Source organism: Rattus rattus, chromosome 2, assembly GCF_011064425.1.
Source record: "Rattus rattus isolate New Zealand chromosome 2, Rrattus_CSIRO_v1, whole genome shotgun sequence".
In the NCBI taxonomy this organism is placed as follows: Eukaryota; Metazoa; Chordata; class Mammalia; order Rodentia; family Muridae; genus Rattus; species Rattus rattus.
The window spans coordinates 171,864,814-171,892,706 of record NC_046155.1 but is presented as its reverse complement, the minus strand read 5'-3'; the positions used below and the strand labels follow the sequence as shown (position 1 = coordinate 171,892,706).

Below are 27,893 nucleotides of genomic sequence, written 5' to 3'. Positions count from 1 at the left end.
GTCTGAAGTCAGTCCCTTGTGATACTCTTAATTAATTAATTAATTTACATCCAGATCGTAGTTTTTCCTCCCTCCTCTCCACTCAGCCCTTCCCTCCTTTTTTTTTTTTTAATTTTATTTTTCTTGGATATTTTATGTATTTACATTTCAAATGTTATCCCTCTTCCCCCTCTCCCTGCTTCTCGGATTCTGGTGTGGGTGGAGCCAGTAAGAGGTTGTTGCTTTGACTTCAAAGTGAACTCAGGAGTCTCAGAAAGGCAGAAGAAGATGATGTTGTCCAGGGACCTCAGAGCTGAAGCTGCAGTTCGGCTGTGGATAATGTTCTTGCTCCTGGAGGATTTACTGGGCGCTTGTGCAGGTGAGCACTGAGCAGGAAGAGGGACTCCCTCTGTGGAGTGTAGCATGAGCAAACTTGTGTGTGCGTGTGTGTGTGTGTGTGTGTGTGTGTGGTGGTGTATGTATCTGTGTGTATGTCTATGTAGTGTGTGTCTGTGTACGTATATGTATGTCTCTCTATGCATATGTCTGTGTATGTTATGTTTGTGTCTCTGTGTCTGTATTATATGTGTGTGCTGCATTTGTGCCTCTGTATGTCTGTGCCTGTGTGTGTGTCTGTGTTATATGTGTGTGTTGTGCTTGTGTCTTTGTGTCTGTGTCTATGTGTGTGTCTGTGTTATATGTGTGTATGTGGTGTGTGTGTGTCTATGTATTTCTGTGTGGTATGTGTCTCTGTGTGTCTGTGTGTATCTCTGTGTATGTCTGTGTATGGTATATGTGTCTCTGTGTGTATATCTGTGTCTGTCTGTATGTGTTGTATGTGTGTGATCTGTGTGTGTGTGTGTGGTGTTATTGTGTGTATGTCTGTGTGTTTGTGCGTGTCTCTATTTGTCTGTGTTTGTGCCTGTGTGTCTGTGTATGTACCTGTGTGTATTATCTAGTTAAGTCCCTGGAAATGTGCATATCTTGTAGCCTTTGGGGGAACTTTGGAACACTGACTTTTGGAGAAATTATCTGTGGCTGGCTAGTATAGTAGTTTAATCACAGACTCCTGTGAACTTGATGGGGCAGGATGATCAATGGTTATCCAGAGCTGATGGCTCACGCTTTGCTAGCACTGAGTTTGGGAAGCAACTCAGTTTCTATGGCAACAAGAACAAGTGCAGTGTACAAAGAAAGGTGCATTGAGTGTTCAGCTTGGTGGTAGGCACAGTTGAGGGTTTTAAGAGTCCACATCCTGAGACCTACAGAGGAGTCAATGATCATCTTAGGGACTCTTTGTAGCCTGAGGTCTGGGTATAAAATCTTCAGGGTCTTTAGGACCTCGACAGGAGAGAGTGAGTATGGTAGTGGTAGTTAGGGTATATTTGACCTGAGGCTGAGTGAATCAGCAAGATTCAAAGTGGGGGAACCCGGCATGAGAAATACAGATAAAGAGTGAGTGGAACCATGGGGTCTCACACAACTGGTCCTTCTGCCAGGCATATATAATAAATAGAAATATAATATAAATATAAAATATATTATATAATATAAATATAAAATAAAATATAATATTTTAACCACAGAGGGGGCAACAACCACGGAAAAGAACAGTGTGGTCAAAGAACATGGAAGACCTCAGACCCAGATGATGAAAGACTCCAAGAAGGAGTCGGTTCCAAGAAACTGTAACCTTGACTCCTCCATGGGAGTTTCTCCAGGCTCAAACCAGCCTTGCAAATCTGATCCTGAACAAGGATACCAAACCAAAACCCTTTTAATTCCTTTCATAGAAGCCAAGTATTTAAAATAAACCTTGATTTGACATGCATTAAAGCTAGGGGGTTTTTTTGGAATTATTGATATTAGACCTTAGAAACTTTAATATATATATTATCTTTAAGTCTTTTCACAATTTTATATACTTTAAACAACCTACTCAGACCTTTATAACTCATAAAAAGTTTTTAGTTATCTATGTTGTAAAAAGCCCATCTTTACATATAAATTATTTATTAAAACGATTTCTTTTTTATAACTTGTATTCATTAAAGTGATTTTCTCCTTATAACTTTTTTTTGGTTTTTTTGCAACTAATTTTATTCATCAACAATTTCATTTTATCAGTAAGTCACTCCCAGATCTAAATCCCCAAGCAGATGCCTCAGAAGCCCCAATAGACCAAAAATACACACGCGTGCGCACACACACATACACACACACACACAAACATATACACACACATACACATACACACACAAACATATATACACACATACACATACACACACGTACACATGCACACACACACAAACACACACGCGAACACACATACACACACACATGCACACACATACACACACACACACACACACACACACACACACACACACACACACACACACACACACACACACACACACACACACACACACAACACACACACAAACACACACACACACACACACACACACGCACACACACACACGCACACACACACACACACAACACACACACACACACACAAACACACACACACAAACACACACACACAAACACACACACACAAACACAGGCACACACACACACACACATACACACACACACACGCACTAAAATACTCATTGATGGATGAACACAAAACAAATGATCAAGGTCTCAGAGGGAAAAAAAAAAGCTAGCAGTGTTAGCCAGTTAATCTCACAACTATGCCTGCCACCAAGCTGAACACTCAAAGCACTTTTCTTTGTACACTGCTTACACAATGTATCTGGCAGTATATGTTAGTCTGTAATCAGGCCATGGGAAAGGAGGCAAGACGTCATACTGTCCTGCGTAATTGAGTTGATAGTTCACCTTTGAGGAGAGGCTGTTAAAAGAAGGAACCATAGGCTTCCCTCAGAGATTGGTCACCATTTCTGACCAATGCCATCTGTCAGGGCACCCAGGTATTCAGACACTGACCCTGAGGTTTCTGGAATGCATCCACCATTTGTTGAGTCTGGTGCAGCTAGGAGTCTGGAAAGGAGGGGTGTTGTGAGGGAGGTTTTTGTGCTACATGTTGAAGTGGCCCCATGGGGAAGGAGGATCAGCACTGTGCCTGCAGCTGGTTGAGGACTCCGGGGGGGTTGATGGGAACGAGCCTGTACTTCCAGCTTGGCGGCAGCAGAGGGCTTTGTGGGTAGCAGAAGAGGTATGGTCCCGGGCAGACTGCTGCAGCCTGGGAGGGCGCGTCTCCTGCTCCAAGGATCGCTGGATGAACCAAGTCTCAACTTGCTTCTCCTTTAGTTTGAGTCTGGTAGCCATGATTGTTCGATCCTGGAGGTCCGGGTACGGTTCCATCTTGAAGTTTTATTCCAGGTCCCAAAGCTTCTCCCAACTGTACTTCTGGTCAAGGGGAGCCATGGTATAGGAGGTCAGAGAACACAGAAATGCTTCCATCTCTCCTATAGACCGCTTCTCTGTCCTGGGTCATGTGGGCCACCGGACTCTGATGAGGAGGAGAGTTGAACAGAGCAGACCAGGAAAATGCACGATGTGCGTAAAAGCAGCTACAGAGTAAGTTTTCCCAGTACAGATCACCCGCTGCTCATCTCGTACAGTTCTTAGTTTTAACTCTCCAAATCCTCCCCTCTCTCATATCTCTAAAACTTTTGCTAAAGTATAAATTTTAAAGTATAAATTGTAAGACTACATGTGTGAACTCTATCTTAGGATTTGTAAGTTCATTGGGAGTTGTTTTAAAAATTTATAAAACAGAACAAATTTAGCTTAAAACTTATAACAAATGGTTCATATTTTCAAATCTATACACAAGTGATATAACACTTATAATATATAATATATATAATATAATATAATGCAACAAGGGGATACCTTTAGTGGGCCAAAGCCAAGGTGCACCTTTGAGAAATTACACCACACAACAGATCTGGTGTAAAAGGGACTTTACTGGGGGAGTGGAGGGGATTGAGGACCTGGGAAAGGGCCAGAGATAGCAAGAGACCCATGAGGACAGAGAGAGAGGGCAGAAAGGGGGCATGCACAAGGAATATAGAGAGGAAAATCTGAGAACAGACAGAGAAGGGGCAGAGAAGAAGATCTGGGATAGGTGGGGATGTTGTTGTAAAATTATAAAAAATAAATGACTGTCTTTATCTCCCATTAGGTTAGACACCGCAGTGCCCCGAGGTACCTGCTAGATATCTTCCTCTCAGTCAGCAAAGCCTCTCTCCCACTTTGCTCCATCCCATATCCCACTGCCTAAGGCCTCTCTCTGAGCCTGGCAGCAATCTCTCTACCCATCTAGTTCCCAAGGCAGGTTTCCATGCCAGAAACACACGTCCCAACTCCGCAGCGTCCCACACACTCTCATAAATTCAATTCTCCACATGAAAAACCACACGACACAATAAGCTTTGATCCAATTGATAAGATATAATTGCCCACCTAAACATACAAAGCCCAGTACACATCCATCCCTTAAGAACATTCATAACTACCTGTAAAGGTACAGCGTGGAATCTTAATATCAGTCGTCTCTCCGCGGCTACTCGGCAGTCTCCTCCTCTTCCTTCAAACTTTTCTCCCGCCCATCCTTCCTTCTCATCCAATGACAGGCCTCATTCTATCTTGTGCCTGCCTCATCTGTGACATCATCCCACATGGGGGTCCTTTTATCACGGAACACATTTGGTGCACCTGGCAGGAGAGGCAGATGTTGATAGAAGCAGCTGCCAGCGAGCAGGCCAACAGAATTGGCTGCACACTCTCATATCCATAATAAAAAATCTTCCCTTTTTATTAATTTCTTTTAATAATATAAATATATTATGTACATATTTGTGTTATATATGTTAATATTATAATTAAATTAATTGTTAATTTTTATTCACCCATATTAAAAAGTTCCTCCCTTTTTTTTTTATTTTTTTCCTCCATCTTTATTAAGTTGGGTATTTCTTATTTACATTTCGATTGTTATTCCCTTTCCCGGTTTCCAGGCCAACGTTCCCCCTAGCCCCTCCCCCTCCCCTTCGATATGGGTTCTCCCCTCCCCATCCTCCCCCCATTTCCGCCCTCCCCCAACAATTCTGTTCACTGGGGGTTCAGTCTTGGCAAGGTTCCTCCCTTTTTGTTGAATTAGGAGGGAGTAAGGATGCAGGAGGAATGAGGGCATTGTGTCCTTTAGACAGCTTCCTACTGTCTGGGGCATCCACATTCTTGGGGACCCTAAGGAAACTGGGAAATTTGCCAAGTTCTAGGAGAACTTGCTGTCCAGGTTCTGTGGGACAATATGGGGCTAGAAAAGTACAGGCCCAGTTGAGTCAGTCTGTGAGGCCAGACCCAAGCACCTGGGGCTAGTTGCTTTGAAGCAGTCCTGGATGCAGCTGGACTCGGCAGGATGCCATATAAAGGCCGGTGGTCTTGGTAGTTGAAGAAGGGAACTCCCAAAACCAGGGAAAGAAGAGATCCCACCCTCCATAACAGGCATGTAGGGAAACAAGCTATTGATTGACAGGTACTTGTCTGGAGTCCATTTGACCTATGAAGGAGGTAAATTCAAGTCAATTCTCTGAAGCTTGCAAGAATTTAATGAGTTTACAAAATAGAGAACTTTTAGACACGTTAGCATTACCATTGTAATCTGTTCTGAGACCCACATATCCACAGCTTGGTGTCATAGTAGAAGCTTAAGAAACACTTTTGGGTTGAGGGAATGAACACTTTTTAAGGCAAGCTCGGGGAGGACAGGAATCTTCTGTGGAGCAGAAGGGGCGAAAGCTTGCTTGATCTTGGTCTTTAGTATGACTACCAACTGTGAAAGAGGGGTTTCTTCCCTTGATCCAGAAGACTGGATGTATAGGAAATTAGTACACGGAGAAGTCCCTTTTAGGTATATATTTAGAAAACAACCAAAGTAAATTTAAAATCTTGAGCTTGTGACTATACTAGCAGACCACACGGTGGATGGATTTTTTTTGCAGAAGTACACTAATAGCTTATCAAAACTCCACTGATTAATGGTTAAAACTCTGAACTTTCGAAGTCTTAATACAACACCAGCATAGCTAAAAGAAACCTAAAGCACTTTTTAATTTCTCTTATATACCTTAAATCTCCTTCTTATCGTCATTTAAGCTTTCACCTCCTCCAACCTTTATAACCTACATTGACCAACCTTAAAACACCTTCTTAGACCCTAAAACACTTTCTTAGATCTTCACAACTTAAGCCTCTGTACCCCCAGATCTTACCTAAACTTTACACTTTTTTCCTAATTATCTACCATGAGACACAGGTGGTTGATTACTGGAAGCCACCACTGTGAAATGAGTTTCTTTAGATGAGGGAACAGTAAACGGTTCCTTTGAAACTTATTTTCTGAGTCTGGTACCAGGGTAGTTTGTGTCTAGACTTAGTAGTGGCAGTTCCAGGAGGCCAAGACCTATGGGCTGATTTTTACACCTGAAGGGGAGTGAGAAGGCATCTGATACCTTGGTCTCTGATGTTAAACTGATAAGTCTTTCACAAATCCAGTCTTCAAACCCACCAGAGACCTGAGAAGGATAAATTTCACCTGAAGAAGCAGGGTGTGCAGACCAAGCACCTTCCAAGTCTATTCAAAAGGATGGAGGCTTATCAACTACCCGGACGGTTACCCAAGGTGGCAGGCATCCCTCGACAACTGCCAGGTCTGGAAGATCTGACAGACTTTTCTCTGAAGCAGAAATTTTGAAGGACTGCCCTACCTTTGTCCAGGCAAAGTAAGGCAGTCAACTTCCCAGGTTCCTGCCTGTCCACAGTTTGGACAGAGCACTGTCAGTAGCAGAGGCAAGGGCAGCTACAGCCCAGTGGCCAGCTTTGCCACATTCGAAGCAAGGTCCAGGTAGTTGTTCTTCAATGCCCATCATCTTCTTGGGAGGAAGGGGTACTGCCAAGAGCTGATGTGCCTATCAGGAAAAGCTTCTCTATTAAACACGTTAAATGCCCTATTCTGCAGATATCTGAAATGTTAGAGGACCATCAGTCTAAAGTATGCCTAAATAGACGAACTTTGCTGTTTCCAGTGATTTACTTTAAACGCAGATAAAGGAGGCTTAATAAGGCTTGTTCCTGTAATCAATTGCTTCAGTTCTTAGTGTGACTACAAATATATTTCTGAACACATTGAAGGATTTATATTTTTTATAAGGTAACTGACTACTGACTTGCATTTAATTATCCCTAAGAGTTTATGATAACATAGTAGCTTCCCTAAAGACTGGGACTTTATATTACATCCCTGTTAGGTTTAACAATTTTGAGTTGAAGCCTTTCTAGTATCAAAGTGAAATTTTTAATTGTAAATATTTTAAATTAAAAATTGTAGACAATTTTTTTTTTTGGTTCTTTTTTTCGGAGCTGGGGACCGAAGACAATTTTTAATTGTCCATAGAGAGGCTGGTGGCCTTACTGCTCCTACTGTACTACGTTATACGCCACTGTCCTTTTCTGTGTGGCTTAGTTTATTCAAAGACTAAATCTTAAAAGACAAAAAAGCTATATAAATATTACTGCAAATCTCATTAGACTTTGGAAGTTTATAGATTATTGATTATTAAACATAACTTATTCATCAAACATATGTTGTTACTTACCTGTTTCTCTAGCAGCCTGGTGTTGAGCAATTAGAAAAGACTTAAGTAACTAGACATGCACCTTAAATTAGCTTTTGTTAATCTGAATGGACCTTCGTAGCCATGAAATTTCATCATCATATTCTAAGCCAGAGTTGAATCATATATACAGCATGTTGTAGCAAATACAACTTTGAATTTTTACCATCATACAAAACTCCATACCAATCTAAAACATTTAAGACTTGTTGTTGTTTTCCTAGTCTAAGAGGAGATACAATAATAAACAGAGAAGTTTTACAACTGTTGCTTTAAACTATGTGGTCATCTTAAAATGGTGAAATCATATGGCAGGTTGCAAGCCATGTGGCCGACATGGTTGCTTCTTAAAAGTGTGTGTGTGTGTGTGTGTGTGTGTGTGTGTGTGTGTGTGTGTGTGTTTTGTTGAGAGAGAGAGAGGAGAGAGAGAGAGAGAGAGAGAGAGAGATTGAATCCAAGTTATATGCTCATCTACATACAGAGTTAAATCCTAGTTACATACATATAGAGTTGAATTTGAGTTAGATACACGCATACATACATGAACATATATGTGTGTGTGTCTTAAACAAGAGTTAAATCATATATATGCTTATGTATATAGATTTTAATTACAAACCTTTTGTTATATAAGTTCAAAGCCAAATAATCGTTGCAGATTATACAGATTTGAAACAATACCAATGAGCAACTTTCGAATCCTTTAAAAGGTGTTTACAGCATAATCTTAAGATTTTTTTTTTGAGAGCAGACTGCAAAAAGATTAAGATTTAAAAAAATTTTAAGAGTGTGGAAATAGAACCTTAAGCATAGAGCAGAGCAAGTTTAGATGAAAGATGTTTTGGAATCATTTGTCTGTGGGAGTGAAAATTTGGAAATCAGATGTGCCAGTTTCTGGCCTTTGAATGGGGCCACGTTGTTGTGATAAAACCTGAGTTCACGAAGGAACAGAGCATGCTTCTCTTAGAGCAGGCTGACTGAAGAAAGCCAGGAGGTAAGAGAGCCTGGCTCACATGGGCAGGCTGTAGGAGCCAGAGCCATGGGGAGGACACGGTAGACTCTAGAGTTTGGAATCAAATTCACAGACAAATGATCTGTACTCATCTCCGGAGGGGCTAGTTTCTGCAGTTGCTGCAGTTTCTGCTCCTATCTGGCTCCGACTTGTTCCAAACTTACCGGGAAGACATTGACAGAGTGCAGGTAGGGAAACCAGATAGAATCAAGCAGGGCTTGGAGTAAGGAAAACAGGATAAAAAAGGAGAACTTTTTCCATGTTCCCCTCCAATCGCTTAGGTGATATATTGAAGCCATATTTGATAAGTTTGGAAGCTAAGTGTATCAGGACACAGTTTTAATGGACAGAGGTATGGAGGAGTCCCAAGCTTGGGTCTGAGGTGTCCCAGGAACTGGAGGTTGAGCTGAGGAGGCACAAGACATCCAGGCGACTTTTCATTCAGTGGACAGTGAACAGTACCAAAGCACAAGCAGACAAGGCTCATCTGGTACCAGGATTTCTTAGAGAAGTCAAGTGAGCGAGAAACTACTGGAGAAACGGAGCCTCAACCAGGGAAGTTGTCAGTTCAGAGAAACTCTTAAACTGAGTAAGAGAGAGAACTCACCTATTGTCAGTGTTGGATGGAATGCCTAGCAATCAGTGGACCAGACTGCAGATCTGTTGCAGGTGCAGTGGGCAGGTAGGATCCCAGTGTGGATGGACACCAAGAGAGCCCCCTGAGGACGTGTCACCAGTGTTATGAAATATAATGTGTTCAGGGGATACTTTGGGTGAACCGAGCTAAGGTACTCGCCGAGAAAATACACCATGTAATGGATCTGGTGTAGAGGAAATGCCAGGAGCAGAGAGAGAGAGAGAACCAGAGAGGGGGGGGGGAGAGGGAGATCTGGGATGTTTGGGGGCTCTTCAAGCATTGCACACATCTGGCACACCTGGCAGGAACCTTAGGTGAGTATGTAAGCAGCTACTAGGTCCCCAAGGGCAGACCAGTGAAATCGTGTGTGTATGCTAACAGAGAGGTGGCTTGAATAAAAATGGCCCCCATAGGCTCATAGATTTTAATGTCTGGTCACCAGAGAGTGGTGCTACTTGAAAGGATTAGGAGGTGTGGCCTTGTTGGAGGAAGTTTGTGGTGGTGGACCTTGAAGTTTCAAAAGCCCAAGCAAGCTAGGTCCATCTCAGTCGTCTCAGTCTCTCTCTCTATCTCTATCTCTATCTCTCTCTCTCTCTCTCTCTCTCTCTCTCTCTCTCTCTCTCTCTCCCTCCTCCTCCCTCCCTCCCTCCCCTCCCTCTCTCTCTCTCTCTCTCTCTCTCTCTCTCTCCCTTCCTCTCTCCCCTCCCTTCCCTCCACTCCCCCCTCCCCCCCCTTTCCCTCTCCTTCTCCCTCTCCCTCTCCCTCTTCTCCCACGCCCCCGCCTATGGATCTGGATGTAGAATTCTCAACTCCTGTATCGTATCTGCCTGATTCATGCCATGCTTCCTACCATGATACAATGCACTAAACCTGGAAACCTTTAAATAAGGCCCACTTAAATGCTTTCCCTTATAAGAGTTGTCATGGTCAACAGGTGGTGGTGATTCATGCCTTTAATTACAGCACTTGGGAGGCAGAGATAGGAGGAGCTCTGCATTTGAGGCCAGCCAGGTCTACACAGCAAGTTCCAGGACAGCCGAGGCTACACAGAGAAACCCTGTCTTGAAAAACCAAATTTAAAAATAAAAAAGGAGCTATAGTCATGATGTTTCTTCACAGCACTGGAACAATGGCTAACACAATATGTAAACTTAGTTTGCTACCATCTGCCTGCATGTAACTTGGATTCAATTCATTTTGAAGATAGATCTGCCATAGCATTCTGTGTATATAACTTGATTCAACTTTTGTCTAGTGGGTGACTACAAAAGACGAGTGCCTTCTGCCCCCAACACAGACATCAGGAACACTCTAGAGAAGCCTAGAGTAACCACACAGGAGGTAGCAGGTACGTCTCTGCCATTTCAATTGGTACCTGGGCCATTTGGATTATACTTCCTGTGCCAGAGGCCAGATCTAACATTCTTGTTCTTTCTTGACGGTAGGGGAGGAGGAGGAGAGCTTTAGCGGGGGCAAAACTTGGTCTTGGGAGATATTATGGATGCTTTTATTATAATAGCATTTACCTATCTTGATACTTTGCTGCGGTACCCATCCCACCTGTCTGAGTTCCTCTGAGGCCAGAAACTGCAGAGTCTTTGGTATTTAGCACCTCATCATAAAACAGAGAGGAAGTAAGTAAATACTTATTGCTAGGGCTACAGCCAGGGCCACAGGCCCCCAAGGAGACCTGCAGCAACCCAGGGACACAGCAGGCAGGCTTCAGACAGACACCCAGGCCAATTAACAGCAGAGATAACCAGATGTCGAGAGGCAAAAGCAAGACCATAAATAACAGAAACCAATATACTCTGGCACCATCAGAACCCAGTTCTCCCACCACAGCAAGCCCAGGATACACCAATGCACCTGAAAACCAGGATGCTAATATAAAATCCTATATCATGAAGATAATAGAATCCTTTAAGGAGGATATAAATAACTCACTGAAAGAAATACAGGAAAACACAAGTAAACAGATGAAGGAATTGAACAAAGTAGTCCAAGACCCAAAAGTGGAAATAGAAACAATAAAAAAAAAACACAAATAGAGGTAACCCTGGAAATGGAAAACCTAGGAAAGAGGTCAGGAGTCACAACAACAGAACACAAGAGATAGAAGAGAGAATCTCAGGCATAGAAGATACCTTAGACGAGACTGATACAAAGGTCAAAGAAAATTCAAAACATAAAAACCTCTTAAGCCAAAACATCCAGGAAATTTAGGATGCAATGAAAAGACCAAACTTAAGAATAATAGGACTAGAAGAAAGCAAAGATTCCCAGATCAAAGCACCCAAAAATGTCTTCAGCAAAATCATAGAAGAAAACTTTCCCAACCTAAAGAAAGAGATGGCCAGGCTGGAGAGATGGCTCAGTGGTTAAGAGCACAGACTGCTCTTCCAGAAGTCCTGAGTTCAATTCCCAGCAACCACATGGTGACTCACAACCCTCTGTAATGGGATCCGATGCCCTCTTCTGGTGTGTCTGAAGACAGCAACAACGTACTCATAAACATAAAATAAATAAGAGAGAGAGAGATGGCCATAATGTACAAGAAGCCTGTAGAACACCAAGTAGACTGGACCTGAAAAGAAAATCTTCTCATCACATAATAATCAAAACACTAAATGCACGAAACAAAGAAAAATATTAAAAGATGTTAAGAGAAAAGAGCAAGTAACACATAAAGGCAAACTTATCAGATGTTTTGCCAGAGCGGACAGTTGAGAGGATGCGTGCTGTTTGAAAAGAGTGTAAGTGGCTTTGCCTCCAGCCATGGTGGCTGCAGAGCAACTTCCAGATAGCGAAGTGGCCTCAGCTTCAAGCTGAGGTGGCGGCAGTGCCAGGACCCTCAGGACACCCACAGATCATCTTTTCCCCCACAACTTTGCCATGGCTGAGTGTCCTGTACCTGTATGCCCATGGCCAATGTGTATCCCTCCACCTTATGCTGACCTTGGCAAAGCTGCCAGAGATATTTTCAACAAAGGATTCAGCTTTGGGTTGGTAGAATTGAATGTGAAAACAAAGTCATGCAGCAGTGTGGAATTTTCAATGTCTGGCTCATCTAATACAGACACTGGTAAAGTTAGTGGGATCCTGGAGCAAGTACAAATGGTATGAGTATGGTCTGACTTACACAGAGAAACAGAACACTGATAACACTTTGGGGACAGAGATTGCAACTGAAGACCAGATTTGTCAAGGTTTGAAACTGACCTTTGACACCACCTTTTCACTGAACACAGGAAAGAAAAGTGGTAAATATATATATATATATATCCACTTATCAATGAGTGCATACCATGTGTGTTTTTCTGTGATTGAATAACCTCACTCACGATGATATTTTCCAGTTCCATCCATTTGCCTATGAATTTCATAAAGTCATTGTTTTTGATAACTGAGTAGTACTCCATTGTGTAGATGTACCACATTTTTTGGATCCATTCCTCTGTTGAAGGGCATCTGAGTTCTTTCCAGCTTCTGGCTATTATAAATAAGGCTGCTATGAACATAGTGGAGCACGTGTCTTTGTTACATGTTGGGGCATCTTTTGGGTATATGCCCAAGAGAGGTATAGCTGGATCCTCAGGTAGTTCAATGCTCGAATTGCCCTAGATGCACAGAACACATGAAACTCAAGACGGATGACCAAAATATGGATGCTTCACTCCTTCTTTAAAAGGGGAACAAGAATACCCTTGGGAGGGAATAGAGAGGCAAAGATTAAAACAGACACAGAAGGAACACCCATTCAAAGCCTGCCCCACATGTGGCCCATACATATACAGTCACCCAATTAGACAAGATGGATGAAGCAAAGAAGTGCAGGCCGACAGGAGCCGAATGTAGATCACTCCTGAGAGACACAGCCAGAATACGGCAAATACAGAGGCAAATGCCAGCAACAAACCACTGAACTGAGAATAGGACCCCCGTTGAAAGAATCAGAGAAAGGACTGAGAGCTGAAGGGGCTTGAGACCCCATATGAACAACAATGCTAACCAACCAGAGCTTCCAGGGACTAAGCCACTACCTAAAGACTATACATGGACTGACCCTGGGCTCCAACCTCATAGGTAGCAATGAATAGCCTAGTAAGAGCACCAGTGGAAGGGGAAGCCCTTGGTCCTGCCAAGGATGGACCCCCAGTAAACAGGATTCTTGGGGGAAGGGTGGTAATGGGGGGAGGATTGTGAGGGGAACACCCATATAGAAGGGGTGGGGAAGGGATTAGGGGAATGTTGGCATGGAAACCGGGAAAGGGAATAACATTTGAAATGTAAGTAAGAAATACCCAATTTAATAAAAATGAAAAAATTACAAAGAAAAAAATTCTCACAAACAGAATCCAAGAACACATCAAAACTATCATCTGTCTTGATGAGGGATGCAGGGATGGTTCAATGTCCGGAAATCCATCAATGTAATCCACAATATAAACAAAGTCAAAGAAAAAAACACATGACCATCGCATTAGGTGCGGAGAAGGCATTTGACTAAATTCAACACCCCTGCATGTTAAAAGTCTTGGAAAGATCAGGAATTCAAGGCCCATATCTAAACATAGTAAAAGCCATATACAGCAAACCAGTAGCCAACATCAAACTAAATGGAGAGAAACTTGAAGCAATCCCACTAAAATCAGGAAGTAGACAATGCTGCCCACTCTCTCCCTACTTATTCAATATAGTACTTGAAGTCCTAGCCAGAGCAATCAGACAACAAAATGAGATCAAGGGATACAGATTGGAAAGAGAGAAGTCAAAATATTCCTGTTTGCAGATGATATGATAGTATATTTAAGTGATCCCAAAAGTTCCACCAAAGAATTCCTAAGCCTGATAAATAACTTCAGCAAAGTGGCTAGGTATAAAATTAAATCAAACAAATCAGTAGCCTTCCTCTACTCAAAGGATAAACAGGCTGAGAAAGAAATTAAGGAAAAGACACCCTTCACAATAGTTGCAAGTAACATAAAATACCTTGATGTGATTCTAACCAAGCAAGTGAAAGATCTGTATGACAAGAACTTCAAGCCTCTGAAGAAAGAAATTGAAGAAGACCTCAGAAGATGGAAAGACCTCCCATGCTCATGGATTGACAGGATTAATATAGTAAAAATGGCCATCTTGCCAAAAAGCAATCTACAGATTAAATGTAATCCCCATCAAAATTCCAACTCAATTCTTCCATAGAGTTAGAAAGAGCAATTTGCAAATTCATTCAGAATAACAAAAAACCCAGGATAGGGAAAACTCCTCAACAATAAAAGGACTTCCGGGGGAATCATCATCCCTGACCTCAAACAGTATTACAGAGCGATAGTGATTAAAAACTGTATGGTATTGGGACAGAGACAGGCAGGTAAATCAATGGAATCGAATTGAAGACCCAGAAATGGACCCACACACCTATGGTCACTTGATCTTTGACAAAGGAGCTAAAACTATCCAGTGGAAAAAAGACAGCATTTTCAACAAATGGTGCTAGTTCAATTGGTAGTCAGCATGTAGAAGAATGCAGATCGATCCATGCTTATCACCCTGTACAAGGCTTAAGTCCAAGTGGATCAAGGACCACTACATAAAACCAGATACACTCAAACTAATAGAAGAAAAAGTGGGGAAGCATCTTGAACACATGGGCACTGGGGAAAACTGGACAAATGGGACCTCATACAACTGCAAAGCTTCTGTAAGGCAAAGGACACTGTCATTAGGACAAAATGGCAATCAACAGATTGGGAAAAGATCTTTACCAATCCTACATCTGATACAGGGGTAATATCCAAAATATACAAAGAACTCAAGAAGTTAGACTCCAGAGAATCAAATATCCCTATTTAAAAATGGGGTATGGAACTGAACAAAAGAATTCTCAACTGAGGAATATGAAATTGCTGAGAAGTACCTAAAGAAATATTCAACATCCTTAGTCATCAGGGAAATGCAAATCAAAACAACCCTGAGATTCTACCTCACACCAGTCAGACTGGCTAAGATCAAAAACTCAGGTGACAGCAGATGCAGGGAAGGATATGCAGAAAGAGGAACACTCCTCCATTGTTGGTGGGTTTGCAAACTGGCACAACCACTCTGGAAATCAGTATCAAGGTTTCTACTCCTGGGCATATACCCAAAAGATGCTCCAACTTATTAACAAGGACACATGCTCCACTATGTTCATAGCAGCCTTATTTATTATAGTCAGTAGCTGGAAAGAACCCAGATATCCTTCAACAGTGGAATGGATACAGAAAATGTGGGGGAATGTTAGAGTGGGGAGGCGGGAAAAGGTGGGTGGATGGGTGGGAGAAAACCCTCATGGAAGAAGGGGGAGAGGGGATGGGTGGTTGTTTAGTCCCTGGGAGCTCTGGTTGGTTGCTATTGTTGTTCTTATGGAGTTGTAAGCCCCTTCAGCTCCTTCAATCCTTTCTCTAACTCCTCCAGGGGGAACCCCATCCTCAGTTCAGTGGTTGGCAGTGAGCATTCGCCTCTGTATTTGTCACACTCTGTCAGAGCCTCTCAAGAGACAGCTGTATCAGGCTCCTGTCAGCGTGCACCACTTGGCATCAGCAAATTGTCTGAGTTTGGTGTCTGTGTGTCTATGGGCTGGATCCTCAGGTGGGGCAGGCTCTGAATGACCTTTCCTTCAGTCTCTGCTCCAAACTTTGTCTCCATATCTATCTCCTACGAATATTTCCCCCTTCTAAGAAGGACTGAAGCATCCACACTTTGGTCATCCTTCTCCTTGAGCTTCATGTGTTCTGTGGATTGTATAATTTGGTAAACCGAGCTTTTGGGCTAATATCCACTTATCAATGAGTGCATACCATGTGTGTTTTTTTGTGATTGGGTTACCTCACTCAGGATGATATTTTCTAGTTCCATCCATTTGCCTATGAATTTCATGAAGTCATTGTTTTTAATAGCTGATTAGTACTCCATTGTGTGGATGTACACCATTTTTAATAGGATTATTTGGCTCTTGGCTTTAGTTGGAGTCTAACTTCTTGGTATATATTGGCTATTAGTCCTCTATCGGATGTAGGATGGTAAGGATCTTTTCCTAATCTGTTGGTTGCTGTTTTGTCCTAATGACAGTGTCCTTTGCCTTACAGAAGCTTTGAAGTTTTATGAGGACCCATTTGTCCATTCTTGATCAGAGCATAGGCCATTGGTGTCCTGTTCAGGAAATTTTCCTCAGTGCCCAGTGTGTCCAAGGCTCTTCTATTAGTTTGAGTGTATCTGGTTTTATGTGGCGGTCTTTGAGCTACTTGGACTTGAGCTTTGTACAGGGCAATAAGAATGGTTCGATTTGCATTCTTCTACATGATGACCACCAGTTGAACCAGCACCATTTGTTGAAAATCTTTCTTTTTTCCACTACATGGTTTTAGCTCCTTTGTGAAAGATCAAGTGACCATAGGTGTGTGGGTCCACTTTCGGGTGTTCAATTCTATTCCATTGCTCTACCTGCCTGTCTCTGTACCAATACCATGCAGTTTTTATGACTATTGCTCTGTAATACAGCTTGAGGTCAGGGATGGTGACTCCCCCAGTATTTGCTATTTTCATGCAGTCTTCTACTCTGGCTCACTGATTTTGCGTATGTGAGTACACTGTAGCTGTCTTTAGACGCACCAGAAGAGGGCATCAGATCCCATTACAGATGGTTGTGAGCCACCATGCGGTTGCTGGGATTTGAACTCAGGACCTCTGGAAGAGCAGCCAGTGTTCTTAACCTCTGAGCCATCTCTCCAGCCCTACTCAGACTCTTTTTAATCTATATATCATTGCCCTACTCACTCCTGATGATTTCTCCCATATCAGTGCCCTGCATGTGGGCACCACTTGTACCAGACCTGCAGGAATAAGAATCTCAAACAGTGGGGTGATGAGTGTGAGGACCAGGGGTGAGAAATAGAGAAAATGGGAGGCAGACGAGACCAAAGCCATAGCTGATGCCTTGTGCCAAGCCAGTTTATGAAGAAGCACAACATCTCATACATTGTTTGCCCAGTAAAACAGCCAAGGTCAGCAGAGAGCTCAGTCAGACATTGGAGCAAAGAACATGGGATACCTCAGACCCAGCTGCCTTAGGACTGAGAACCATGGCACAGAGGGGAGTCCAGTCCCCAGAAACCACAACCTCAACTCCTCGAGACACTGGCTCCAGCCTCAGACCAACCTTGCCAAGTCCACCCCTGGACAAGGCCACGGAACCTGAGTTCCCTCTGTCCTTCCTTCAGGGCCTCTGAGGAAGTCTTGGGTTACCTGGTTACTCACAGTATCATAGTGGCCATGGCTGTCTCCCACTGTGGAGGTAAAGGAATTATGCAAGTGGGGGTATCGGTGTTGGGGAGGGGTGTGCAGAGGTTAAGGACCTAGGCAGGTGTTGGCAGGGAGGCAAATAGAAGTTACGGGGCAGCTTAATCGTTATGAATCCCATGGTCCATGTTCTGCTAGAGTTTAGATAAGATCATTTAGGTATCTGGAAGACTAAACCAATTGATCTCAGAGACCAGCGAAACCCAGTTTAGTTTGCTCAGTGGCAAATTTTTTGAAATCTTACATGACTCTCTCTGACAGTTTCTCACTCTGTGGGAACCCTAAAGCCCTGTCATCCTCCTGCCTCAGCCTCTCAAGTGCACATGCCTCCACACTCACCTACAGGTTTGTTTTTTTAATTTGTTAATGTATTTTTAAGTGTATACATTACTGTCTATATGGTAGACTGTGTAACGCATGTGAGCAGTACCTTCAGAGGCCAGACCTACAGGTTAATTTCTTCGAAATTGATAATGTTTTTTCATCTGTATGGATGTATTATCTACATGCTAGTCTGTGTAACAGATGCATGCAATACCCTCATAGGCCAGAAGAGGGCATCAGACCCCCCTGGAACTGGAATTATAGATGGCTGTGAGCCACCATGTGGGTGGTAGCAATCAAATGCCATTTCTCTTCAAAAGCTGTCAAAAACCACTGAGCTATTTCTCCAGCCCTTGTGTTAATTTCTTAAATGTTTTAGAGACCTTGACTTTTTTATTCTTAATTCTTTTCTTTTTATTTCATGCATGTTGGTGTTCTGCCTGCATGTATGTCTGTGTGAGGGTGGGAGATCCCCTAGAACTGGAGTTACAGACATGTGTGAGCTACCATAACAGTGCTGGGAACTGAACCTGGGTCTTCTGGAAAAGCAGCCAGTGTTCTTATCCACCGAGTCATCTTTTCAACCCCTCAATTCTTTTTTTAATTCAATGATTTCTTTTCTTTCTTTCTTAATTTTGGTGTTTATCTTTAATATCTTCTTACTTCTTGTTTATGTATTTGGGGGCACAGCTCATACTCTTCATGTCTACTCCCAAGGACCAACCTTGGCTAGGTCTATGTTCCTGAGTGAGGGGTGTTTGGGAGCAGGAAAACAAACAACCAGAAGTCAAATCATGGGTTCAAGTTGGCAGCCTAGGTTCTGCTGACATGACTTCTCAAACTATTCTCTCTCTCTTTCTCTCTCTCTCTCTCTCTCTCTCTCTCTCTCTCTCTCTCTCTCTCTCCCTCTTTCTCTCTCTCCTCTGCTCTATACAGCTTTTTCTTGCTATTCTAAAAGCTCTTTGGTTGGCACGATTATCTTTCTGCTCTAGACAGCTCTCTCTGCTAATAAAACTTCTAAAAGCTCTCTGTAACAGCTCATGGGTTTTCTGATCGAAGTCAGAAAAGCTGCTATTAAAAAAAAAATTCTCGGATCTTCCAAATCTTATTAGAAAAATTCTCAAAGTTTCTCTATCAAAATCAGAAAGTCCGAAAAATTCTAAAAGGGCTGTGTCTGCTCTTCAGACAGCCTTCTCTGCATAGCTGCTAGCAAGCATTCTAAAAGAGCTGTGTCAGCCCTCTAAAGGAATTCTGACCAAGTCAGAAATCCTGTTAGAAAAAATTCCTGAAGAGCTGTTTTCACTCTCCAGAGATCTCTAGCCTGCTCAGCTCTTGCTAGAGAAAATTCTTAAAAGGGAGCTAACTGCTATCACTTTCTGCCAGCTCATCTCATACAGACCAAATGCCCCAGTTTTTTATTTATATATCAATTCAGATTCCCTTTTGATTATCCTAATAATCAGCATCCCACAACCCTGGCTCCTTAATTCGTAGTGAACAACAAGCACACATTTCCTTTTAACATTGCAAAAGAATTCAGAGATCTGCCTGCCTCTCTTACACACAGATGGTAAACTAGCTGGACCCAGTCCTGAAATTACAATTTCTACCACACCTGGGCCTGGACTCAGTGTGTCCCAGGCTGACCTTGAACTCAGGAATCTGCCTGTCTTTGTATCTTTCTGACAAGCTGGCTCGTGGTCCAGCTGCCTCTGTTCCTTTAGATCTGTGAAGTTCCTATGAATTCATATTGCATCTTTACATTTTTGCATAGTTAAGATATTATATTATTTTTGAACTCATGCTTTTAGAGTTCTTTTCCACAGCCTTAAGGGCTATTGTGAAGGTCCCAATGTATACCATTTTGCTGAGACATTAGCTACACCTTCCCCTCCTGTGAAAACAGATACATTAATATACAACCAGGCTTTATGCCCCAAGCAGCTATTGATGCTTGTGGACTCAGTAATCTACCTGGGAGACACTGAGGCATGGAGTAGTCTGGTTTCAATCCTTCAATGAACCTGTCTCCTCAGGACCCCACACTCTGCGCTATGACCTCATGGCCTTGTCTCTGAAGTTGCCTGAGTTGCCCCAGGTCCTGATCTGGAGATACTTTGATGAGGAGCCCTTCCTACACTATAATGAAAGCAGCAACAGAACAGACTCCTGGGAACCTAGGATCAAGAGACATTGGAGAGCGATGGCTTGGGCAAGAGAGACTGAGGATCTGCAGGAAATGGTGGAGCAACTGGAAAGGATGCTAGCTGAGGTCACAGGCCAGAAAGGCCAGGATAAGGGTGAGTGGATGGAGCTCAGTGCATGCAGATCCAGCACTGGTTCCTGAAGTCCGGGTGGGGGCGGGGTGTGGCTAAGCTGACTGAACAGACCAGTGGTCTTCCCCTAAAAGAGCAAGATCAGCACACTTTGGTGGCCCCACTGAGAAATGAGGTCCAGAGACACGAAGTTAACAGGTCATTGCCTGGGTGAGCCAGGCCTTCACATCCTTCAGGCAACCCTGGGCTGTGAGCTTCAAAGAAACGGAAGCACTAGAGGCTTCTGGCACCTGGGCTACGACGGGCGGAACCTCCTCACCTTCGACCAGAGGACTCTCACATGGACGATGGATGTGCCCTTCACCCAGCAGAAGACGTTCTGGGAGCCACGTGCACCCAGGGCTGACCTAGTTAAGACGTTCTTGGATGACACATGTCCTGCTCAGCTCCAGAGACACCTGGCTTCCTTGAGAAGTGAACCACTTGACACAGGTACGGACTGTCACCAGAGTTGGTTCCCAGAACCCAGGGGAGCATTCCTGTGGCCCAGTGGCTCCTTCCATGGTATTTGTGGTGGTCTGAATTCTCACTTGTACGTACAATGGTGGCACAGCCTATGGTGGTGCCTGGAAGTGGGGACATAGAGTCTCTTCCAGAGCCACTACTAGTGCCCTCAGATCCGAAAGGAGGGGTTCCCAGAGTTTGGCTGGATCTCAGACACAGGGGCCTCACATGCAGCATAAAAAGCACTCCCCTCTTTCCAACAACCCCCACTCTAGGATGGAGATTGTCCTGGAGGAGGGGAGAGCCCTGGGTGGGACTGGGTGGGTTCAGAGCCACCCTTACCAGCAGCTATAATAGGAGAGGAGGACATAACCCTGGGGCTGTGCTACAGATTCAAACACAAGCTACCCCATGTCACATGACCTGATCTAGGTCCTCTTACTGTTGCTCAACTCTTACTTTTAAAAAAGTCAACCTGGGGCTGGAGAGATGAGCTCCACAGGTAACAGCTCTGGTTGCTCTTGCAGAGGACCCACGCTGACTTCCCAGCACCGGGCAGTGGCTTAAAACCATTTGTAACTCCAGTTCTGGGGAATCCAGTGCCCTCTGTTGTTTTCCATGGGCGCTGGGTGTACACATGGTGCACACACATTCATGCAGGCAAAACAGTCATACACATAAAATGAAGCAAGTAAATATAAAATGTTTAAAAGGTTGTGTTTTCTTTTTAAATAGCTTTGTCTTTTGTAAAAACAGTCTCATGATGCCTGTGATACACACACACACACACACACACACACACACACACACACACACACACACACACATCTCCTACCTCTGGGAAATCTGTGGAGGAAGAAAGACAGGAGGCAGACACTGGTCAATTCCAGACTCAGGGCTACAGTCAGTTGACTGTACTTCAGGAGTCCCTCACTTGTCCCTTAAGGCTTGTAAAGCTGGCTTTGTCATAGAAACGAGGCACATCCCACCCAGGTTGGATCTGTAGCCTCTGTAACCCTGAGCCCCTGTCCTCTTGGTGCCTGGTGCTCCCTGTGCTGGATCGAGGACCTGTTGGCCGCTGAGAGCAGGGACATCGTGTTCTCTCATCGTGCAAATCAGAGCCTGACCCTAAAAAGCACTGGGAGCCCCAGCCTCCTTCAATCCTACAGCCACTGGGAGCCTCTCGGGAGGGGAAATGGGAGGCGAATATGAACAGGGTGGTTCTTCTAGGCAACCTACCGTGCTGAGATAGAGGGATCCTCACCCTCACTGACTCACTTTCTCTTCTCCCAGGTTCCCCGATGGTGATCGTGACCTTCAGGAATTATCCACTGGGCAGAGTCACACTGACATGCCGGGCTTTTAATCTGTATCCCCATGTGGCCACCAGGGGCACCCTGGCCTGGCTTCAGGATAGGAAGCTGGTAAAGCAGAAAGCCTTTGAACCAGGGACCGTCCTGCCCAGTGGGGACAGGACCTACCAGATCTGGGTGTCCATTTGGGTTCTTCCTGGACAGGAACCACAGTTCACCTGTAATCTGAGTTACCATGGCGGCAACATAGAGAAGCGTGCTGTTACTGTGAACAATGTCTCGGGTGAGAAAACAAGACAACCTTCCATCTTAGGTGCGGGAGGCAGGGTCAAGAAAAGCCTGTGCACTACAATGACCACAGCTTTTATGGTGACCTCCTGGACCAGGAAAACTGGTGGGGACTCCACTCTGCTTCTGCTCTGGTGGCTTCTGTTCTTTTCTACAGCGTTGGCAGTTCTGACCCTCGTCTAGAGCAGCACGAACACCCAAGACAGCAAGAAACCAGGTGAGCATCCCTGCAGGCTGTAAGAGAAGGTGGCAGGAGTGGCGAGAGGCCTTGTATACTGTACGAGTAGAAAGGTAGCCACCCACCCACCATTTTATCAGGCTGGTGAACGGAGGCTAAGGAGTCACCATCCCTGGCCTGTTAACCTGCCCTGCTGTTGAAAGGCACCGCCCCCTGGTGGAAGGACAGTGCTACTTCGGATGTGTTCTTCCATACATTATGGAATACAGGGACAGGGAAGCAGGCTGGACACTCACAACAAAGTACTGGTTGTGGCAACCTACAAATGTCCCTGTCTCTTCACCAAATACATAGAAAACAAACAGCCAAACAAGACAGAGGGAGAACTGATAGCCCGTGAGGTGATCGAGAGTCATTTTACCAGGTGATGATGTCTTCTCCAATTTCATCTTGATTCAAACATGGAAACTTCTCCTCAAAATATATCCATGAAACACCTGGGGGAGGTATCGTACATATATATATATATATATATATATATATATATATATATATATATATACATATAAACATATGTATACATATATATATATACATATATACATATATATATATATAAACATCTAAAAGATTTTGAAGATATTTTATTCTCTATGGACTCCTTAAATCTATACTAATAATCAAATGGATTTTTAGGGTCCAATACAGGATTTCTGCCCCATTTTCAAAGTTAAACTATTATTCTCCTGCCTTCACCATGCCAGTCTGAAATGATCACAGCAAACCTTGTTAGATGTTAATACCCCTCCACAATAAAAGAAGAACAAATCGTCCCAACCAATTTTATGTGAAAAATAAAATAAATTAAAATTAAAAATTATATTTCTATAATGGTTTTTAAAAATAAAAATGTTATAAATAAGAATATAAGTATCATAATAATAAAATGTTATTAAAATATTAAAAATTATTTTAGTAAAGATTTATGCGTAAAGATTAAATGGATATATGGTTACAGAATAAAACACTGAAAATTTTAGAAGTTATGAGTAACTAGTTTAATGTATATAAAGGATAAGTTTTTAGGTCTGTGATTAACAATTATTTTTAAAATGGATATAATGTACATCAAGTCAAGGTTCATTTTAAAATACCTGGCTTTAAGGCAAGACCTCTAGTAGAGGGATAAGGACAACAACCCACTCACAAAATTTTGACCCAAAATTTGTCCTTTCTAAAAGAAATACAGAGACAAAGATGGAGCAGAGACTGAAGCAATGACCAACCAATAATCAGCTCAACTCAAGACCCTTCCCGTGGAGTAGCACCAATCCCTGACGTTATCAATGATATCCCGTAATGCTTGCAGCCACAAGCCTAGCATAACTACTCTTTTAGATGCCCCACCCAACAGCTGACCAAAACAGATGCAGACATCCACAGCCAAGCATTGTACAATGGTCTGGGGCTCTCATGGAAAGGATTGAAAGCATTGAAGGGATAGGAACGCCACAGGGAGACCAAAAGAGTCAAATATCCTGGACTCTTGGGCTCTCAGAGACAGAACAACCAACCAAAGAGCATACATGGGCTGGACCAAGGCCCCCTGCACATATAAAGCAAACATGCAGCTCAGTCTCCATGGCTGCCTTGTCTGGCCTCAATGGAGGAGGATACATCTAACCCTGCAGAGACTTGATGTGCCAGGATAGGAGGATACCTAGTGGAAGTCCAACTCTCTCAGGGGTAAAGGGGAGGGGAGGGGGAAGGGACTCTGGGAGGGAGCACTGTGAGGGGAGACAGCTTTGGAATGTAAAAAAAAAATCTGGCTTCTAAAATATTGCATCATAGTTATAAGTATCAGAATGAGGTCATTGATCTTCTTCAGTGTCTCTTCACCTGTGGCTCACAAGCTCCAGATATCATGCATATCAGATATTTACATTATTACTCATAAGAGTAACAAATTTACCATTACAGCCTAGCAACAGCATGTTGTGGGGTCACTAAAATGTAGGGAACTGTACTAAATGGTCACAGCACTATAGAGTTTGAGAACAGTAGTTCTAGATGTTTCCCATGTGGGGCCTGCACTGACTTTTTTAACTGTCCTGGGATATTACCCATCCTTCCTATTTGTCATTGGTGGGTCAGCACAGATGTGTCCTGTTAGGCCTATAGGTACTATACCTGTTGGGGTATAGTAAGGGTTGGATAGGCGTTATCAATTCATTCATCACTTGAGTTTTCCAGTCTCTAATCACCCACAAGTTACCTCATTGGATGGACCTTTTCCAGTACACGGTGAAAATCTGGTGCCCTGGTTTCACAGTGGGATTCTTCCTTCAGTGGCGTAGTCCGGAATTCTAAAGAAAACTCCGTGCCTCTGAACAAAAACAAAAAAAAAAAAAAAAAAAAACCCACCTGAGGAACTGGTCAACTGGTCGACCTGTCCTGCAAATGCCCACCAGGTCTTGCTGAAGGTGGCTTTTTAGGATGCCCTCATTGTCCACATCCTGATATAGTATCTCCCAGACTACACCCTGTTATAGTGTCTCCTAGGGAAAAGTTCAGCAAGACTTTTGACTATTAGCCCCAGGTAATGTGAGCATTTATGGGACATTTGGAGAAAATGAGCAACTATGACACAGACATTGTTTTATATTTGACCTCACTACCTGTATTACCTCTTCATGTTTGTTACTGGCTGGGAGTTCCTCTATTGGAGAGAATGGGGGACACTTCAAAATGACTTGCATCAATTTGTATCCCCTCTAATTGTATAAACGCCACCCCTCTGCTCATAACAACTTCTCTTGCTTCCACAGCCTTCCTTGGCAGGGGCCATGTTGTCTCTCCTGGGGAAGGTGCATGAATGTTCTGTGAATGACCTCCTTGAGGCAAGGTCCCTTGGAGTTTTTCTCCATTTTGGCAAGGACCAGTGGGAAAGATAACAAGAATGACTGCATCAATCCTTTGGAAATTTAACTATGATTTCTATTTATTCAAAAAGTTAAGATAGGACTGACTAAGACTTTTAATTTTTTATTTTTTATTGGTTATTTTATTTATTTACATTCCAAAAATTGGAATTGTTGTTCCCCTTCCCGGTTTCCCCTCTGCAAGCCCCCTAACCCATCCCCCATCCCCCTGCCTCTGTGAGGGTGCTCCCCCACCCACTCCTGCCTCACTACCCTAGCATCCCCTATGCTAGGGCATCAAGCTTCCACAGGACCAAGAGTCTTCCCTCCCATTGGTGCCAGATAAGACCATCCTCTGCTACATATGCAGCTGGAGCCATGGATCCCTCCACGTGTACTTTTTGGTTGATGATTTTGACTGAGACCTTTAAAGAAGATCCCTTATTGGATGGTCTCAGATTTGATAGGAATATATGAGGACAAAGGAAGGGGTTTGGAAACATCAACTACTTTTTCTGAGCACCTAAGCATGTCAATACATTCAAGAGAGGGAAAATTCGGGGTTGGGGATTTAGCTCAGTGGTAGAGCGCATGCCTAGCAAGCGCAAGGCCCTGGGTTCGGTCCCCAGCTCCGAAAAAAAGAAAAAAAAAGATAGGGAAAATTCAAAACTCACTTAGAAAAGATAGGGCCTAAAGGTCAACAGTAAATAGTTCATTCTCAGGACAAGTTACTTCATTCCTAGGATAAGTTAGTAAGTAAAATTTGCTGTGCTCTTAAAAGAAACATAAGTTGAATAGATTCATCTTTGCCTTAGGTAAGGGTTTATACAAAAGAAAGAACAGTATGTATGAGAGGACAGACAAGTGTTAATTGTCAGTTTCTGCTCTTTATAGAAAAGTTGTATAGGGCAGGACCATACTGTAAAACTAAGAGATTACGGCGCAAAGACAACTTGCATACGTTGTGAGCATCCTGAGTTAGGAGGTGATAAAACAGAGGTTGTATTCCTGTCAAATGCTTGGATCCCTGTTGCCTTTTACTTTGAAACTGCATGTCTGCTGCCGGCCTATGCACAAACTAGATGTGCCTGTCTGGATCTAATCATTTTGGCTTGCAATACAACACTTAAGTCATTATGGCTTGCAGTATTCAGGTGTGCTTAGCTATGACATAATCATCTGGATTGTAATGCTGCACTGCTTAGACGTGGGAAACGGTGATCTCTGACATCGACGAAGTAAGGGGAACTTAAAATGAGTTTTAGTAAACACTTTTTGAGATACTTAAATAATGATTAAGAAAAATCTAAAACTGTATGTGTTTGAATGCTCTGAAATTCTGTATAAATAAAGACAGCTTGAGCTATTCAGGGTCACTTTATTGAAGGGCGCCACGTAGTCAGTGTCGTTCACTCCACATCTCTGTTCCAGGTTACCGAACTCAATGGGCAAGGACTCCGGCACTTCCTGCATTCATTATGGCTCCTGTACTCCGTATGATTCCGAACAACAGATTCACAACAGATTCACAACAGATTCACATCAGGCTCCTTCCAGAAAAAGGAAGGTTCTCGGGTCTTGTTTTAACTAGCATGTTTGTAGTATCACTGTTATTAGTACCTAAAGCTGCTTCCATAGCGACCCAACAAGTACAAACTGCCCATTTTGTTAATTGGCAGATGCCATGCAGGAGTAGCAGCAGTGGTCAAGTGAGCTCCCTGGAGAAGGCCCACCATCTTGTCCTGCTGAGATGCGTGTGCTCTGGGGAGGCATTGCCCCAGAGACTTAGTCCCAGGGTTGTTCTTGCTCCTGATGTGTTTTCTCATGGTTGTCAGTACCGTGCTCCTCATTGATTTGGCTTGGTGAGAGTGGACTCTGGGAGACCCTCACTCACTGCCTACAGACTGCTGTGGTTGCTTCCTGGTTGCCAGCCACCCTATTGGGAAAATGTCCTGCAGATCAACATGAAGATGAGCTTTCGTGAATTAATGCCGTTTAGGTGGTTGTTTTGCCAGAAAGATGTAATAAAGTTAGAATCGAGAATAAATTGTGCCCCCTCCTCGTAGAATGGTTAAGTAAGGGCTGCATAACAAGGAGTACAATGAGCTTTCATACATTGCACTAAGAAGAGAAATAGGATTAAGACAGATTTGTGATGAAAGAAAAAACCTTCTTTCTAGGTCCAGTCCAAGGATGAGGTCACAGGTGTGCACTGTGCTAAAGCAAGGCCGTGTGGAACTGTTGCTTTGAACTTATAACGAGCTTACAGAATGAAAAGCTGCTTTGAACTTACTATCCCTTTGGACAACATCCTTTTGAACTCCCCTTTTATGTAACATTTTCTCTATGAGGTAATTTTATAAATAATTTTTTAATCTAAAAATGTATAAAAAGGCTAAGAAAAAAGTGTGGCTGTTGAGGCTCTGCCCCATCCAACAAGTGTGTGTGTGTGTGTGTGTGTGT

The 27,893-nt window shown here is 43.2% G+C and overlaps 1 protein-coding gene across 1 annotated transcript; it reads left to right on the top strand.

Annotated features, from left to right (window-relative positions):
• Positions 1 to 246: 246 nt before the first annotated feature.
• LOC116892580 (hereditary hemochromatosis protein homolog) lies at positions 247 to 27,893 on the top strand. Its single transcript, XM_032894360.1, has 6 exons — positions 247 to 358; positions 10,542 to 10,634; positions 19,987 to 20,250; positions 20,446 to 20,718; positions 22,024 to 22,548; positions 26,862 to 27,893. The coding sequence occupies exons 1-5, from the start codon at positions 268 to 270 to the stop codon at positions 22,512 to 22,514; spliced, it is 1,212 nt and encodes a 403-aa protein (XP_032750251.1). The 5' UTR covers positions 247 to 267; the 3' UTR covers positions 22,515 to 22,548; positions 26,862 to 27,893.

Coding starts and splice junctions, on each gene's coding strand:
- LOC116892580 (XM_032894360.1), top strand. CDS start 268: ATGATGTTGTCCAGGGACCTCAGAGCTGAAGCTGCAGTTCGGCTGTGG. Junction 359..10,541: donor TTTACTGGGCGCTTGTGCAG/GTGAGCACTGAG, acceptor ACTTTTGTCTAG/TGGGTGACTACAAAAGACGA. Junction 20,251..20,445: donor CCAGAAAGGCCAGGATAAGG/GTGAGTGGATGG, acceptor TGGGTGAGCCAG/GCCTTCACATCCTTCAGGCA.